The sequence below is a fragment of the Aspergillus brunneoviolaceus genome, assembly GCF_003184695.1.
Source record: "Aspergillus brunneoviolaceus CBS 621.78 unplaced genomic scaffold BO95scaffold_62, whole genome shotgun sequence".
NCBI classification, from domain to species: Eukaryota; Fungi; Ascomycota; class Eurotiomycetes; order Eurotiales; family Aspergillaceae; genus Aspergillus; species Aspergillus brunneoviolaceus.
This window is the reverse complement of record NW_020290792.1, coordinates 49,603-66,626: the sequence shown is the minus strand read 5'-3', so window position 1 is coordinate 66,626 and position 17,024 is coordinate 49,603. Positions and strand designations below refer to the sequence as shown.

The 17,024-nt window shown below is 54.3% G+C and overlaps 8 protein-coding genes across 8 annotated transcripts; 3 read left to right on the top strand and 5 right to left on the bottom strand.

Moving 5' to 3' along the window:
* Positions 1-55: 55 nt before the first annotated feature.
* BO95DRAFT_395752 (alpha/beta hydrolase) lies at positions 56-1,772 on the bottom strand. The gene is made up of 3 exons (XM_025583726.1): positions 983-1,772; positions 606-920; positions 56-538 (listed from the first exon to the last, which is right to left on the bottom strand). The coding sequence occupies exons 1-3, from the start codon at positions 1,508-1,510 to the stop codon at positions 278-280; spliced, it is 1,104 nt and encodes a 367-aa protein (XP_025439193.1). The 5' UTR covers positions 1,511-1,772; the 3' UTR covers positions 56-277.
* Positions 1,773-2,620: 848 nt separating this feature from the next.
* On the top strand, positions 2,621-4,254 carry BO95DRAFT_229461 (putative aspartate transaminase). The gene is made up of 3 exons (XM_025581264.1): positions 2,621-3,848; positions 3,924-4,029; positions 4,091-4,254. The coding sequence occupies exons 1-3, from the start codon at positions 2,772-2,774 to the stop codon at positions 4,153-4,155; spliced, it is 1,248 nt and encodes a 415-aa protein (XP_025439192.1). The 5' UTR covers positions 2,621-2,771; the 3' UTR covers positions 4,156-4,254.
* A 438-nt stretch (positions 4,255-4,692) lies between these two features.
* BO95DRAFT_445770 (putative chitin biosynthesis protein (Chs5)) lies at positions 4,693-6,563 on the bottom strand. Its single transcript, XM_025587222.1, has 2 exons — positions 6,283-6,563; positions 4,693-6,155 (listed from the first exon to the last, which is right to left on the bottom strand). Exons 1-2 carry the CDS (start codon positions 6,352-6,354, stop codon positions 4,842-4,844), a joined length of 1,386 nt encoding a protein of 461 aa, XP_025439191.1. The 5' UTR covers positions 6,355-6,563; the 3' UTR covers positions 4,693-4,841.
* Positions 6,564-6,706: 143 nt separating this feature from the next.
* BO95DRAFT_484545 (uncharacterized protein) lies at positions 6,707-7,665 on the bottom strand. The gene has a single exon (XM_025590355.1). The coding sequence runs from the start codon at positions 7,288-7,290 to the stop codon at positions 6,742-6,744; it is 549 nt and encodes a 182-aa protein (XP_025439190.1). The 5' UTR covers positions 7,291-7,665; the 3' UTR covers positions 6,707-6,741.
* Positions 7,666-7,917: 252 nt separating this feature from the next.
* Positions 7,918-8,831, top strand: BO95DRAFT_445769 (translation initiation complex factor eIF1A). Its single transcript, XM_025587221.1, has one exon. The coding sequence runs from the start codon at positions 8,247-8,249 to the stop codon at positions 8,694-8,696; it is 450 nt and encodes a 149-aa protein (XP_025439189.1). The 5' UTR covers positions 7,918-8,246; the 3' UTR covers positions 8,697-8,831.
* A 579-nt stretch (positions 8,832-9,410) lies between these two features.
* On the bottom strand, positions 9,411-12,864 carry BO95DRAFT_395740 (ssDNA endodeoxyribonuclease RAD1). Its single transcript, XM_025583725.1, has 8 exons — positions 12,809-12,864; positions 12,564-12,741; positions 12,407-12,494; positions 12,284-12,354; positions 12,171-12,222; positions 11,647-12,123; positions 10,468-11,560; positions 9,411-10,416 (listed from the first exon to the last, which is right to left on the bottom strand). The coding sequence occupies exons 1-8, from the start codon at positions 12,854-12,856 to the stop codon at positions 9,496-9,498; spliced, it is 2,928 nt and encodes a 975-aa protein (XP_025439188.1). The 5' UTR covers positions 12,857-12,864; the 3' UTR covers positions 9,411-9,495.
* Positions 12,865-13,170: 306 nt separating this feature from the next.
* BO95DRAFT_445766 (uncharacterized protein) lies at positions 13,171-13,839 on the bottom strand. Its single transcript, XM_025587220.1, has 2 exons — positions 13,392-13,839; positions 13,171-13,333 (listed from the first exon to the last, which is right to left on the bottom strand). The coding sequence occupies exons 1-2, from the start codon at positions 13,543-13,545 to the stop codon at positions 13,272-13,274; spliced, it is 216 nt and encodes a 71-aa protein (XP_025439187.1). The 5' UTR covers positions 13,546-13,839; the 3' UTR covers positions 13,171-13,271.
* A 362-nt stretch (positions 13,840-14,201) lies between these two features.
* BO95DRAFT_445765 (WASP family protein) lies at positions 14,202-16,967 on the top strand. Its single transcript, XM_025587219.1, has 4 exons — positions 14,202-14,288; positions 14,377-14,821; positions 14,888-16,613; positions 16,687-16,967. Exons 2-4 carry the CDS (start codon positions 14,612-14,614, stop codon positions 16,716-16,718), a joined length of 1,968 nt encoding a protein of 655 aa, XP_025439186.1. The 5' UTR covers positions 14,202-14,288; positions 14,377-14,611; the 3' UTR covers positions 16,719-16,967.
* Positions 16,968-17,024: the final 57 nt, after the last annotated feature.

The following is a 17,024-nucleotide window of genomic DNA, read 5'->3' as shown; positions in this document are numbered from 1 at the left end:
GGCCACAGAAAAAAGAAGGGGAAGAAGAAGAGGGTAAAACGAGGTCTTAATGAATGGCCATTCTTTTCCGATACCGCCTGCCGAGCTCTCCCGGCCCGGTACCGTCATTACAGGCGGCAGTTTGTTTTGGTCCCGGTTCTTGGTGCGTGATGCAGCAGTACGGTGTAATGTATGGAAATGAGACCACCCGGATAAACCATGATCCTTAGACTCTCTCCGCATTTCTCCTACACCGCCATCCATTCTACCGAATATGCATGACGCAGCGGCAGCACTCCTAGTTGATCGCGACGACCGCCTTCAGTCCTTCAATCACTTTCTCATTATACACCCGCCCCGAGTCTAGTATCCCGTCTAGCAGAGCGAAGGTATGGGGTGCACCCTTCATCTGCATCAACTCCACCGAACATCCTGCAGCTTTCAGCTTGGCAGCATAAACTTCACCTTCATCCCGCAGAGGATCCATTTCAGCAGTGAAGACCAATGCAGGCGCCAGCCCCGCAAAATTGGGAGCTAAGATGGGGGAGATTTTCCAGTCCTGAAAGCCATGTCAGCATCATGCAAAGTGCACATAGTTGGCTCGGTCCACTGTAACAGTAGCTCACCTCCTCTGATGTGGCTGGCCTCGGGACCCCCAGAAAATGTCTGTGAAAGTAGGACATGCGTGCTACTGGCAGAGGCACCGTAAACTCCATCTCTTTGTACGACTCATATGGGCAGCCATCCCGATCGAACGTGCCATCTGGCTTGAACGGACTGTGTAGATCGCACACCGGTACATTCAGCACCTGCAGTCGCAAGGGAATGCGGGCGTCACGGCAGAGATGAGCCATGACGGCTGCCAAATGTCCACCTGCTGACATGCCTCCGACCGCCATTCGATCGAGGTCGATATTGAACTCCTCGGCCCTTGACCGGACCTGTCTTGGTAGTTAGTTTTGCGGTCAGATCAATACAATGGGAAGAAGAAGCTGCTGCTGACCCAGTTGATCGCTGTCCAGCAATCATCCACCGGTGCTGGGTATTGATGCTCTGGGGCTAGTCTGTAGTCGACATCAAAGGCCACCAGCTGCCCTTCCAGCCCGTCGACGACTCTCTTACAGAAGTCGTGATCCTTCGATAGGTCACCGAACACCCACCCACCGCCGTGGAAATTGATATAAGCCGCCCTCTTCTGGATCTTACCATGCTCGTCGACCACGGTTTCAGGTTCGAAGATGCGTACTCTTATCTCTCCCCCTTGGACGGGGCATTTCTGTTCAGAGATGCGGTAGATGTTTGGACCGCTCGCACGGCCATAGCTGATGGCATATTTGGCTGGATTGCGACGGAACTCCTCAATGGGAACCTCATGGGTATGAAGCCTTCCCGCGTTATATTTGTTATGGTTCTCAACAAAGATCGGGTCAAATCGCGACAGCAGCTCCGGAGGGATGCTGTTGTGTAGTGGTTGGGTTAACACCTTCGGGCGGATGTCATGTAAGAGTTTTTCGTCATTCAGTGAAGCCATGTTGGTTGGTCGAATAGAAGTAAGCAGTAGGGTTAGATGTGACAGAATGATCCAAAGGAGTCGAATGTAAGATGGTCGTTTCCCCTAAGCCAAGTTGGCCGGGTATGAAGACTTCCCCTCACAGCCCCTCATCATCGTTATCAAGTAGCGACCGAGTCGATTGGGGTTACCCCGATCAAGCATTGCACAGAACTACTATGTACAGTACTGTACTTCGCAGGCTTGCTACCTATCGGGATAACACATATGCTTCATTGGCAAGATAAGAACTCGCTGGTAGTCCCAAGGCGTCATAAACCTGACAAGCGAGGAGTGTATCGCGTTGATTCTATTCTATAGTTCCAGCTCGGCTACAACCGGGGGTCCCGAGCAGATGACCGGCATTTTGTCCGCCCTTATCCGACTTGAACCTCACCATGAGCTCGATTCGACACATCCAAATTCGAACTCCAATTGGGGATGCGCTATCTCAACCCTCCCTCTTACGCAGACAATTGAACTGTAACAACTGTACAAGTCCGGTTCTGTGCAGTCCATGCACTGCTGCTCAAAGCAATGTGGCCAGCCACATGATCCATTCCTGTCATTCTCGTCACCGCTCAGCAACCGACTCATCAACTGGACGACACCAACAACGGAGTAGTGATATCAATGGCACGGGCTGTTGCAGTCACACGGGTCACAATGGCCTCTTCCTGCGATGAACCACGGTTTCCAGGAGACCCTTCACTAAGCGGGCTTTCCCGTCGGTCGATTGTCGTCAGCGGCGAAAGCAGAAAAGAAAAAGAAAAAGGGAATAGCCATGCCTAGAAGAACCGAACCGGCGGGTATTTGGCTGGGGATCCACGAGGGCGATATCGGCCAATCCTGCATGCCATGCACAACTGAATATTGACTCATGCATTTGGTCCACCGTCTTTCTCTTGCTGCATTGAGTATCTCGTATGTTGCTCTCCATTTCGAGTCTCCATTCAGTACCAGCACGATCTGATATTGTGCTGTTAAGGGCGTACTGCTAGCCTCTTGTAAACCTGTTCGTCACCCGTGTCCCCATTCCGATCCAACTAAAAATCCCACTGCTCCACCGACCGGCAATCCTTAAATTCTAAGCCACTGCCCCTCGGGAACCCCCCCCTCTCTAAGCTTTAAGGTAGGTGCAGAAGAACTTACCCCGGAACCTGATACACTTCATCGAGCCTGCCTCGCTGACAACAATCGAAGATACCCTCAACTTACCCCCCATAATCCCTCATCACCCACCATGACCGTCCTCGACTTGCATCCGTTGCCGGCGGACGAGATCTTCGCCCTGAACCGCGCCTACAACAACGACACCTTCCCGCAGAAGGTCAGCCTGGGGGTTGGCGTGTACCGCACCGACGATGGCAAGCCGTGGCCGCTGCCGGTCGTGCGGCAGGCAGAGCAGCAGCTGCTGGCGGAGGACAACCTGTTCCGGCACGAGTACACGGCGATTGAGGGGGACATTCCGTTCCTGGAGCTGGCGCGGGACCTGATGTTCGGGTTCGACGCGAAGCAGGCGACGGAGCAGCAGACGGCGCAGAAGGGGCGCATCGGGTCGGTGCAGGCGGTGGCCGGCACGGGCGCCAACCACCTGGGGGCGCTGTTCCTGGCGCACAAGATGAAGCCGCGGACGGTGTGGCTGTCGGACCCGTCGTGGGCCAACCACCTGACCATCTGGGAGCTGGCCGGGGTGCCGCGGCGCACCTACCCCTACTACAAGGCGGACACGCGCTCCTTTGACTTCGAGGGCATGATGGCGACGCTCGAGGCGAGCGCCCAGGCTGGCGACGTCATCCTGCTACACGCCTGCGCCCACAACCCCACGGGCCTGGACCCCAACCGGGAGCAGTGGAAGGCGATCGCCGACCTGTGCGAGCGCAAGCAGGTCTTCCCCTTCTTCGACTCGGCCTACCAGGGGTTCGCGTCGGGCTCCGCCGACGAGGACGCCTGGGCCGTGCGCTACTTCCTCAACGAGAAGCCGCACCTCGAGATGTGCGTCGCCCAGAGCTTCTCCAAGAACTTCGGCCTGTACGGCCAGCGCGTCGGCGCCTTCCACTACGTGCTGCCCCAGGGGAGCCAGCACCTCCGCGACCTCGTCGTCAACAACCTCTGCCACCTCATCCGCGGCGAGTTCTCCATGGGCCCCGTCGGCGGCTGCACCATCGTCAAGAAGGTCCTCACCAACGACGAGCTGACCGCCCAGTGGCATGACGATCTCAAGGTCATGAGCTCGCGCATCAAGTCCATGCGCCAGGCCCTGTTCAACGAGCTCGTGCGATTGGAGACCCCCGGAACGTGGAAGCACATCGTCGAGCAGGTCAGTTGCTGCACACCTCACCAGACTCTCTCCCCTCAAATCAAACCAGCCCACCAATGCTAACCCCGCTTCCAGAACGGCATGTTCTCCTACACCGGTCTCACCCCGACTCAGGTCGAGGCCCTCAAGGAGAAGTACCACATCTACCTCCTCAAGTCCGGCAGAGCCTCCATCAGTGGCTGTAAGTTGATCCCGCCCTTTCTTTTCGGGTCGTAGCAGCCTTGACTAATGATTCATCGCAGTGAGCCAAGGCAACGTTGCCTATGTAGCGCAGGCTATCGACGATATTGTCCGTACAGTCAACTAGAAACCTTGGGATGATAAACGTATATAAGATGAACAAACAAAAACAATTAGAGGTGGTGGGAACGGAATGTAGATGGTGGTTGGAAACAAATCTCCAAGGGCGAGGGCCAAGCCCGTGGGCAACTACACTATAAATATATCATGCGCACTGACAACAGCACAAACAACAATACTGCAGTAGCTTACACGATGATAGATCTACGTGCCGAATTGGTACCTTCCACGTGGGATGCCTGCATCAATTAAATTAAAAGGATAGAAATGAAAGAAGAAATTTAGTAACACAAAAAAGGATCATAAACTTCCAGGTTTGAATACACCATGCACTGCCACATACTGTACAAACTAAAGGTCGGGCGGAAGCGGCGCCAACTCGAGAAAAACATCAACAAACACCGAACTAGGAAGACGCCACAAATAAACACAACTACAAATGGTGGGATAATACCATACATTCGGCAAGATAGAAACGCTCATTTTAATGGAGCATGGCATGGGGAATCTAGAGCCGGTTGATTGATTATTCCTTTTCTCTATCGGCCATACATCCATAGGCGCTACAAAGTAAGGTCCATTTGAAAATCGTCGCAGTAATGGGTAAAAAGTAAAAAATGAAAATAGATGAAGATCACAAAAGAAAAGAAATAGCCGGAAAGTATGGCTGATTGGACAGCAGCAGCGACAACACTATAATGGAACTTCATTGAAATCACCTTCACCTTCCTTGGAATGGCGCTCCTTATCCTCATCGTCTCCTGATGGTTTGCCCTTGTCCTCCTCTATGTGGCGGTCGGATTGGTCATCTGCTGTGCTTGTATGTTCGTCATGATCGCTATCGCCGGCTTTAGCGTCCGCGGGCGTCGCTACCTCCGCCGTATCGTGCTCCTCTTGAACGGGTGGCTCGTCCTCAGCGTGCTCGTCCCCCCTCGCTTCTTCCTCGTCGTCTTTGGGGGGTACCGGCGGTGGTGGGGACAGTCGACCTTCGTCGGACGAGACCTCCCTCTCTTCCGCTGTCGGTTGACCTGTCATTTCGGCTCCGGGGAAAGGGGTAAGCGGTGGGTCCTCGAGCTGCTGCTGTACCTGCAGGGCTCCCGAGGGGGTCAGGTTCGATGGCGAAGGGGATGGCGACTGGTTCTGGTTCTGGATCTGGATCTGGTCCTGGTCCTGGTATTGGTTCGGGCTCGGGGTTGGATTCGGGTTCTGGCTGGTCTGGGGCTGACCCGTGGCGGCGGTCAGGAGCGACGTCGCGGTCGACGTCGTGCGCTGATGCTGCATGGAGCCATGAATGGGCCCCAGCTGACGAGCCTTGGGATCCGCGTTCAGGTAGTAGCCGCGGACGCTGACGATGGTGCCTTCGGCCTCACAGGCATCGACCCACTCGGGCACGACTACGGGGATGTTCATCTCGACCGCCTTCTCCCAGAGAGGCCCGCGGCCCTCCGTGCAGACAAAATGCGTAGTATCGATGCGGACGGTGTCGATCAGCTTCCCGCCGATGCGGTCGAGCGCGGCCGCGAGCGCATCCTTCTGCTGCGGGTGCAACACGCCTGCCGTGACCGTGATGCCGGACAGATCGGTCATCTTGTGGGTGCGGCAGACGAGCTTCTCGGATTGGTAGGTCCCCGCGGTGGTGCGCAGCACCAGGTGGAAGGTGTACTCGGTGTGGATGGCCAGGCCGCTGATCTTGGTGCTACGTGTCTCGAGCGGGCGGGGGATCGAACCGGCCTTGGAGCCATTGCGGTAGAGGGACAGGGATTTCAGCGACGCGGTGGCCAGGTCGATGGGATCCCATTCGAGGACGAGGGAGGTCTGGGTTGCGTTGCGGAGGCGGAGGATCGGAGGCGTGGGGGTCTTGATGCCGTAGGTGTTGAGGATGCGTTTCTGCAGCGTCTGGAAGGCAGTTGCGCTGGCGGTTTCGGCGGCGTGGTTGCGCGCGACGGTGATGTCGACGATGCTACCGGATGTGATGTTGTTAGGCAGGAGCACGGAGGGGAATTCGATCTGGGGGGGATTGTAATGGGCGAATTAGCATGGAGAAGGTACGTGAGAGGTTTGTTCGAGAGATGCAAAGGAGCCTCTGTCATCACATAGTCGTCACAATTCCAATAACAGTAGAAGAGTGACTTACCAATCTGTTGTCTTGAGTCAAGAGGACGGCGACTCCGGCGTCGACCTTCCCAACAGTCAAGGATACCAACATGGCGGACTGGGTGGAGGAGCGCAAGCTGTAGACTGTACCGACGGAGCGACCAGAGATAGCGCGCAAAACCAATGGTTTGCGATGGAACACAGGGGGTATTCAATGCACAGGAAATCAAGTCTCTGTCCAGGCAGTCTTGCCAGCGCGATGACAAGAAAGATGAGGAAGAGGAGGAGTACGTAAGTCAAGTCGGAGGAAGAGATGGAGTGTTGTTATGTTTGGTTTCTCGAAGATCGGCCGGCTAGGAACAAACCAAACCTAAGTTGTCAATAGACCGTTCAGCCGCCATCACGCTGTTTCATACCATCCATGCAAGATGGTTATTTCACTTCATTTAATTACAGAAGAAAGTGCCATTCTCATCTTGATTCAGTATCAAACTGTATATCATTTACGCTTAGGCTGCTTATTATCCCATAAGACACGTTGCTTCAGCTTGCCAGTCCCTGCTTTCGGAGCATGAAGCATCACCCTGATTATTTTGTCCACAATTTCTCGCATATCCTTCTCAATGTCCGAAGACTTTGCTGTGACGACCTCTTCCCGCACGGTAAAGTCAACCGATCCTCGTAAGCCGGCAATCTTTGTTTCCTCAGTAGCGGCCCTTGGAAAAGAGCTGATCGCTCTGCCGTCCTGATCGTATCCACGCTCCGCCAAAGCTTTGCGAAACGCCACTCTGGACCTTCCCATCGCCCATGATCGAACGACACTCTTGTAATCTAAAAGCATTTTAAGGCCAAATGAGTACCATAGCGTATCGCGAGGCCGGGTTTGGTATAGATGAGAAAGTTTGACTCTTATAGCGTTGTTCAAAGCTAATTGTTGAGCGGCGATGAAAGGCATCTCGTGTTCGACTTGGTAACGAAGGGTGTATCGTGCCGTTTGGATGCGCAGGTTCCCTGTGGCCCCTCCGAGCCTCGCTACGCGCTTGGCCATCGATTCTCAGGTGGATGCCCTTTGTCGAGAGAGGCGGTTCCTATTGACGAGGGTGGGATAGGACAATGCAGGCGGATCCCCAGAAGAAAGGGCAGTCAGCACCGAGGTAGCACTAAAGACCGGGATTGAGTCCAACTTTCTGGCCCAGAAAACAAGTAAAGCACTCTGTCGGTAGAATGGCTGAGGCAGATGGAAGTTCGGAAGCGACGAGCGTGAAAGCGACAATTGATGGCTTTAGTACGTCAGTTTCGTATACGCTGGATGTGAATATAACAGCGCTGCTAGGTACAGATGCCACAGAGCAGAGGAGGCGTGTCGGAGAGTAGTAATCAGTTGTCAAGATCCATGTTTGCATGGGTCATAGGTTGCTTGCATTTATTGTAGCTACTGAGTTATACTTTCTTCCTCCAGGCTCTATCGATAACGCAACTCTACCATTTCTGCCGGGCGGTCGACGGTTTCTGCTTGTGAATGGTGGACCTGAGGCAGATATCCTAAGGCATCAATCAGGCTGCCACGCCACTCCCCCACTGGTGCTTACATAAGAGGCGGCAGAGCCTGAAAAGCGTCGAAATCATCGTTGTCTCTTTCTGTCTTCCACCCCCACTTTCAACCCTCTGCTGGTCCGTAGGGACGTCCATCTCAACAACCCACCCCTTTCGTGTCCGATCATCGGCTATCGCATCGAGTGAAAGACCAACGCGGTTAGCGAGATTGCACCATGCCCAAGAACAAGGGAAAGGTGAGAACATGAACCCTCCATGAACCCCGCTTCACAGATTTTCGCTTCCAGGCTTGCTGGTCGCCACGACTCATACCACCGTATCCCGCTGCGCCCGAGTACATCAGCCGGGTACTGTTGTCGTTTCTAGGTGGCGAGGCCTGGCGTTGGTGAAATCTACAAAGCGGGATTCTTCTCGCAGCCCTGCTACACTTGAGGACCCTTTTGCTAACGCATGTTTTTTTACTACCAACAGGGCGGTAAGAACCGTCGTCGTGGAAAGAACGAGAACGACAATGAGAAGCGTGAGCTCGTTTTCAAGGAGGAGGGCCAGGAGTACGCGCAGGTCGTGAAGATGCTCGGTAACGGCCGCCTGGAGGCGCTGTGCTTCGACGGCGAGAAGCGCCTGGCACACATCCGTGGCAAGCTCCGCAAGAAGGTCTGGATCAATCAGGGCGACATCATCCTCCTCTCGCTGCGTGACTACCAGGACGAGAAGGGCGATGTCATCATGAAGTACACCGCCGACGAGGCCAGAAGTCTCAAGGCCTACGGCGAGTTGCCCGAACACGCCAAGATCAACGAGACCGACACCTACGGCCACGAGGGCTTCGAGGACAACGTCGAGTTCGACGAGGACCGCGAGAGCGAGGAGGAGAAGGAGATCGATGTCGACGAGCTCTAAGCTCGCCTTCTTCTCTCGTCTCCGATGCATTCATTACCCCCCACTGCGCGAGGAGAGCTCCCCTGGGATCTACTCTTGTCTCTCTTCCCCGCCACACGTCCTTCATGCTATTCCTCTCGAAACGTCAAACGTCCTTTTTTCCGGGAAGGAAAATCCGCCTCGGTTCTTGGATTCCTGTGGGAGCAAGCATGTGCTTGCGCCGGAGGGGCTCTGTGAAACCTTGGCGGCGGTTGGCCTGGGCCTTATCTTGTCCTACGCCATTCGTCTCTTTTCTCCCCGGAAAGGTCTCTGGAGGATGGATGAAGGCAGCAGCGGCGCCTTTCTTCCACCCGCTTCGCTACATGCGCTCGCCTCAATCTTGCGTGTGGCCTTTCGCAATATAGGGTATGAATCATCGGCAGGGTTAGACCTGCGGGTTATCTCGGTTGGGTCTTCTTGGTTCGCCAGATCATGATCCATCAAGAGAGCCGCCTTCGGGTTGTCTACGGAGGAATTGGGTCGCAATACATACCGAAAAAAAGACGGGCTGCGTGCAGCCTGGCTTTGTGTTGACGATTTTCTTTTTCTGTTCCCTGGTTTTACCTTCTTCAAAATTCGCTCCTTTGTTTTTCACTTTTTGAAACCTGGATGATAGAGTTATGAAAAGGTTACGGATTCTAAAATTTACTATCAAAGCAAACTCCATCTTATACGTAGACTTTGACGTGTAATTTATCCCTTTCATACCGCTTTATTTACAAAAAATGCGGCTGATGCAAAAGACTCATGATGTACATCCTGGTACTGCGGGCGTCTTGAACTAATCATCAAACACGCTCTTCCGGAAGAAACCGACGATCTTGCGTGCAGCCTCGATCCCCACGAGCGGATCCAGCTGCTCCACGCTCATATTCGCAACCTCGTGGATGTTCTCCGTTTCCAGGATGAGCCGCTCGAGAACATTGGGGCTCACCCCGGGCACGGCTCGGAGCATGTCCTGAGGCAGGAGATTGAAGGTCCGGTGCTCGATGCCCGCCGCGGCCATGATGTCCCCGGTCGTGTGGGACGACGAGGCGATATCCACGTCGAGGCCGATCTGCACGGCGCGGATCGGGTCCGGCTCCGGGTTGTTCTTCTTCAGCTCGGCGAAGATCTCGGCGGTCTGGTAGGGGGAGGAGGACCAGATGATTCTCAGCTTGGGGAAGGTCAGGGTGAGGAGGACGAGCAGATGCTGCGCCGACTTGGGGCTGGAAGGGTTGACCAGGGAGCTGTTCGCGGAGAGGGTGCTGGTCCCGGAGGACGAAAAGCCGAAGTCCGTCATGAAGGAGGTCCCGGGCGTGGTCGCGGACGCGAAGGCGTCGAAGGTGAAGGACTTATTCTGGTCGAACTCGATCAGCAGGAAGGGGTTCTTGTAGTGCTGGAGCATCGTCTCCGCCTGGTTGTAGAGGCGGCCGTTACGCAGGGAGGTGATCAGATCGCGGATGGACTTGCGCTCGACGCAGATGTCCGGCGTCAGGATGTAGTCGCCAACGGTCAGCTGGCAGGGGATCACGATCATGTTGTTTCCGTGCAGGAGGGACGGGAGCGCGCTTCGGAACTCCCGGACGTCGACCACGACCCGGGGTGGTGAGGCCGTTGCGGCGAGTCGGCCGCCTCCTGCAATGCGGGTGTTCACGGTCCGGAGGAACTGCTCCTGGGGGTCCTCTAGGCTTTTATCATGGACGATAGTCACGGCCATACTCTGTAGATCTCGTTAGTAACTGGTGTGTTGAGAGGTGCAGGAGATACGTACGCCCTTCTCCTTGATCAGCTTCGTGAACGAGTCCTTCTCCCGTCGTACAGTACTCAAGTACCGCTGCTCTTCCACTGAACCTCCATAGTAGACAAAATACACGCGCACATTTCTGCCCACATGAGAGCTCCGGTAGACTTCGACTCGTCGGATGAATGCAGGGTCTGGTTCGTACATGATGATGTACCGTGGACGAACCTCCTCGAGGATGTGCTCGTCCATGTCGCCATCGTAAGGGTGCATCATAATCAAATCGTTCATATCATATAGTTCGTAATAGTCATCCATGTCGTCCAAGTCCTCCACAACTATCTCTTCCTTCTGGGTTTCCTCGACTTCTGTGGGCTTTATTTCATCTAGGAGTGCCGTGACTTGGCCCGAGGGTTCCATCTCCACTTGAATGCCGGCGTTGGGCGCTCGTCCGGGGCCTGCTGCTGCACCTCCACCACGAACGCGACGTCTTTTGTTCGCGGGTGCTCTGGGATTCACAGTTCCCGGTGCAGGCGTGCTCGTTGCGCCATTGGAGTCTTCGTTGGGTGGTTTAGAGGAAAGATTCTTGCTGACTTTGGATAAAGAGGCCTTCCAGTCTAGGTATTCTCGTAGCCTTCGGCGCATCATAACTTCAGCCGAGCCTTTCTTTTCACCCACAGCATTACCGGGGTCAGAGCTCTCCCGCTTCCTGTCCCCGACATGAGCATGCATTGTTGCAAGATATTCACGAAGCTGACGGCAGGTTCTCTGGTCGCTGCACATAATCAACACGGTGCTGTTTGATTCGTCAACATTTGAGGGGTTCAGATATGCATCGGTCTCAATCTCCTCAAGCACTTCTGCCAGGACCTCCCACTTCGGTTGTTCTTCTAGAACCGGTTGCAGGGTAGTAGGAAACGAAGTCAATGATGAGCGAGCCACCTCATTGCTTATTTTGCCTTGATATACTCTCGCCTTAGCCGTTTGAAATAACACATCAGCTGCGTCAAGGAAGAGCCAGGGGGAGTAATTGTGCCTTGTAGAGCCGGGAGGCGGAGTATGGGCGGTCACAATGAGGTCGAGAAATTTGAGAAACGAAACGGCATCATAGGTAAGCAGGGCACTGACGTTCAGTCAGTGATTGGAAATGGATAATTGACACGGCCATTGCAGTGGGAGCAGACTTCTAAACCGAAGAAGTGAACATACTGGAGAATAGAACGCAGATCCGACAAGTCGCTGACAATTTGCCTGGTTCTGAAGCTCACCCGATGCCACATCGGGTCAAGCTGGCGCCTAATGGCAATGTCAAAGCTTCGATGCAAAGCACTGTCCAGAGTCCAGTCTGCGATATCAAGCCCTGTATTCGCCTTCTTTAGCTCTCCAATGCATATTTCCACACACTCAAGGACCGCATTTTGTATGTCCCGCATCTTGTCACTCATCGGTACCTCAAGCTCGATCACCTCGGCTTTTCTATGGCCTTCCAACGACTCTGCAACGGTGACATGAAAGCGCGGCCATAGCGATGCTTTGCGAAGAAAGAGATTCCGCATGGAGGTGGCCAATGGAGCAAACCCTGTTGTGAACGGCTCGGGGGAGTCCGAGAACGCTTTGAGGAATCCGGTCTTGTTTGCTTCTCTATATACACGAAGGATAAAAGCTTCGAGGGAAGTTGCAAGAATTCTACACCGCGTCAGTATCGGAATGCATTCCGGTAGTTAGTGGCTTACTTGTCGGCATGGAGCACAACCATGCCCGTCACTTTCGAAGGGTCGAGGAGCTCTAATGAAGGCGTTCAATCAGAGATCAACACCCTTGCAAGCATACAACGTGTTTCACCTACTGGACAGAAAGTCCACCACTAGTATTCTGGATGTCACACTCAGAATACCACCCGCGGCATATAGCTTCTCTCTGTACGACGTTTAGCACGAAATACAGTGAGCGTGGACCGACCGTGACCTACCTCATCGAAACCGTAGCTCTATCAGTGTTGATCACCTTAAGACCCCTAGCCAGAGGCGTTTTACTGATTGCATAGTGTTCCGCAAGCGCTGCAAGCTGTGGTCAGCCACTTTCCGAGGACTGCCGTCATAGTTTGGGACCGCAATCAGGCCGCGCACCCTCTCCAATCCACTCATTCTCTCGATCGTCAGCACCAACGACCAATACAAGGTTGTTTCCGGCCGCATCGTAGAAGTGAAGTAAATTAGTCACTAGTCGGAGGAGGCCGAGGCCTCGAGCAAGAACCACCAATTCATCCTCCGCGCGCAGTTCGGTGAAGATGTCCTGCTGGTATTGCTAATTTTATCCTGTTAGCGAGTCCTCGACATGTTGAGCCGGATGTACAAGACAGTAAAACACTTACCAGAGGCAGGGACAGCTTCACCGGGACATTGGCTCGTTCAGGCGGCATGAGGAAACTCTTGACGCGACAGAAGACAGCCTCGCATCGCGCTGTGAGGAGCAAAGTGAACGCGGGGTCACGTGCATCATGATGTAATGATTCCCTTTTGGGACAATCCTGCAACGGGTCGCAGGCAGAAGCAGGGCAGATGAGGTATACTCATGCAATAAGTTGATGTGCTAGTTCTATGAAGCGAGATGATGGGAAAGACTTGTCTATCTATGGGTCTCATGGGTTTCACAGACTGGTGCAAAGGAAGCACCACCCCTGTATGCAGGTATCACATTGCAGTCCGCGCCAAGTAAATATATCCCCGCAATCGCAACGTCAAAAAGTAATTCATTCACCAAACAACGTACGTAATTCTCATGATTAATACAATTGAAGTATGAAAGTAGGTGACCATCTGAGATGTCCGGCACAATCACTGGTTCAGCTCCTTCTTCCGCGCCTCAATCTCTTCCTTTGTTGCTTTAGGTGGCATGTCTAAGAAAGCAGGGTCAATGAGGAGAACTGTTCAGCAGTAAGAAAACTCCAGACTCACTGTCCGGGATCTGAGGGCCCTTTGACAGGTGATCGAGCATCGAGGCTTTCTTTGTATCCTGGCCAGGGTCTCTCTGCTCCGAGGAGTTGGAAGGGCTATCGTTGTTACTGCCGTGGGCAGTAGGGAAGCTAGCAGGCTCGGGGATGACAGGCATCGTGATGAGTAACGTGTTTAGCTTGACTTAGTGAGGAATAGATGTATAGTGAGGATAGAGAACAGTTGAATGATTTTGGGGAGATCTTAAACAGTTGCAACGAAAGAGGCGGCCAGAGACAAGCGGGCTTTTCTATAGTTGCAGGCAACGCGATGACGTCGGTTGGGCTTCGATAATTCGACTTGATAAGTTGACAATGTAAGCACGCTCGCAGCCACATGGCATGACCAATTCAGGATTGAGACGTACTACTACAGGAATAAGAAGCTGCCTAGAGACCGAAGTTCATCACATTCTAGCAGTTATTGTCTTCTACTTTACTGTGTCATTTCTGCCTAAGATGGCCTTTGACAAATGCGGCAACATCCCGTCTAGGATAAGGACACAATAAGGACTTCCGACTATGGGAGCGATTGCGATGATAGTGATTAACCAGAAATCCTGACATTTAAACAGCATGTATGGGAAGAGGACATAAGGATAATTGCCATTTTGCAACTAGTCAGTAGAGTACTCCGTATGCAGTGTAGAGTAGTAGAGGTAACTACTCGTACTCGTACGTCGTAGGCCCAGCCCACCGGATATCCCCACTGCGCGCCTCTTTAGTGCCGCCGCCCGCCTAAGCCTCTCTCTTTCTCTCTCCGCCCAGGCTCCCCCTCCCCTCACGTTTCTCTTCCTGCTACTTGCTACTTGACCTCTTTGCCCCCGTCATTCAACCTTCAAGGCAGATTCTCACACTAGCGGTCGGTGTCTCCTTATGTGCATCCTTCTGAATGATCTTCTATCAGAATATCTTACTTTTTTCGCCATTCATGCTAACTTCACACCCAGCCCCCAGAACCCTAGGGAATCAAGCTACCCCCTACTCCCTGTGACATCCGTTACTGCCGCGCCCTATCAGCCAACAGTCGTGCCTGAGGATCAACAACCCTCCTGATCCATTGGGCCTCTAGATTCGCACTAAACCACCTGCGATGCGTTCGCAAGACACTATACAATCGCTCTGATCGCCATTCCCACTCTGCGCGCGCTTTACTCACTTGTCTAAAACTCCCGGTACATCGCCATGCCTTCTATACTTACCGACGCCGACAAGGAAATCGTCAGGAGAACTGTCCCCAAGCCTGCGAACAAAATCCTTGCTGTAGCCGTTGCGCGCCTTTACGTTGCATATCCGGATTCTCAAAGATGGACCTACACTGGTTTACAAGGTGCTGCAGTGCTGGCAAATGACCTAGTCGGCCGTACCTTCTGGCTCAAGTTGGTGGATGTATCGGTAAGCGCATCCCTGATCCAAGACATAGTCATCTCTTTACTGATCATCCAATTTTCTACGGTACAGCCTGCAGGGAGGGGAGTTATATGGGACCAAGAAATTTACGATAATTTCGCATATAATCAGGACCGCACATTCTTCCACACCTTTGAACTCGAAGACTGCCCCGCCGGGTTCTCTTTCGCCGACGAAAAAGAGGCTAAGACCTTCATTAAGAAGGTCCACGAGCGGGAGAAGCATGCGAGCAAAGAGACACGGTTGACACCTTTTGCGTCGACTCGTGGCCAGGGCCCAGCCCCAGTCGTCAATGGCAAACATGGCGTTGGTCGATCGTTGTTCGGCAGCTTGCTTGGGCATCGCTCTTCGTCCGGGTCTCACGCTCAAACGGTCACGCCTGCGGAATTACCACCTGCACCTTCGATTCAGATCGCTCCCCCGCCGCCCGCCGTCAGCCCGCCACGCAAGGAGTTGCCTTTTGATACTAGCGACCCCGCATGGAAGGGACTGCTAGATGAACTTCTGCAGATGGGAATCACGGAGGACCAGATAGCGGAGAATTCCGATTTCATCAAGGCCTATATTGAGCAGAAACAGGGCGCTGCTGGTTCCGACTCCAGTTCATCTCTTGCTGAAGATCAGCGGCGAGGAAAGGCTCCCCCTCCGCCTCCCCCATCCGCACCTCCAGCTCCGAAAGTGGCAGCCCTCAGTCCGCAGAACACTGGAAATAGTGGTGGCAGCAGGCGCGGCGCTCCGCCACCTCCTCCTCCGTCGCGCAGGACTCGGACTGATGTCGATGATGAACCTGCCACGCCTGCATCAAATCGCGAGCCTTCGCCCCCAAGGAACCGCTTCCGTGCCCCTCCACCAATTGCGGATGCCGGTAAATTTGCCCACATAGCGGCATCCGTGGCCCCTGGTCGTCAGCGAGCAATGTCCAGCACAAACCCAGGCCCTCCGCCTCCCCCGCGGCCTCCAAAGACGCCAATGGAAGAGAATCACTCTCGCTTCGGTGTTCCACCCCCATTCGAAGGAGTGCGAAAGGTGTCTGCTCCGCCGGCGCCACCGAGTCGCAGCCCCTTACCTTCTGCACCTCCGCCGCCGCCTCCGCGCACTATGAGTCCTGCGGCGCCGCCCCAGCTACCACCCAAAATCCCCAATGCTGCCGCCCCAGGTCCTCCGCCGCCTCCTCCAAGAAGTCCGGCCTCAGTACCCCCGCCTCCTCCACCTGTGCCTTCCAGCTCCCGGCCGATTCCGCCGCCACCTACGAGTGCTGCTGGTCCGCCGCCTCCTCCCCCACCACCATCGTCGAGCGTGCCTCCTCCCCCACCACCATCGTCACACCCTTCCTCAAATGCAGCACCTTCGATACCTCCGCCGCCCCCACCTCCGTCCAGCACTGGACCGCCTCCCCCTCCTCCCCCTCCTCCCCCTGGATCTGGCGCTCCTCCACCCCCGCCACCCCCTCCTGGAGTCGGCGCTCCACCTCCACCCCCTCCTGGGGCTGGTGGTCCTCCGCCCCCACCCCCGCCAGGTGGTGCCGCCCCACCGCTGCCTGCTCCTGATGCAGGTAGAAATGACCTCATGGCTGCCATCCGAGCATCTGGAGGGAAGGGAGGTACGGGCTTGCGGAGGGTTAAAGATTCGGAAAAGAAAGACCGAAGTGGTGCCTTTGTGCCCGGCTCTAGCGAGTCAGCTGCGGCCACACCAAGTGCTGGAAGCGCGCCTCAAGGAGGTTTGGCTGGAGCTCTGCAGGACGCCCTGGCCAAGAGAAAGCAGAAAGTTAGCGGCAGCGGTAAGTACATGCCTTCTTTGCTATGCGCTTCTTGCGGTATATCGGTATATTCAGAGCTGATTTCTATCGACAGATGACGAAAAGGAGGACGATGATGATTGGTGATTGTTGCGTCGTATCTACCTTTCCCATGATTTTTTCTGGCGTTGCAGTGCATTGAGCATGTTCGTTCGCGCCGGATACCTTTTTTCAATATCGTTTCTTGCTGTTTGCTGCGCTTGTTGCGCGGCTGGCCGGTAAGTGTCTTTGCAAGACTGTCCATGCGCAATGCAGCTATACTTCCTAGTCGGAAGCTTGTAGCTTCTTGCACGCATTGCACTACTTTACTCTATAGACAAAATTCGAACTTTGGCGTTTCGTCATGTCAACTTATTTTAGATACGATACGTAGTACTGAGTTGCTGGACAGCC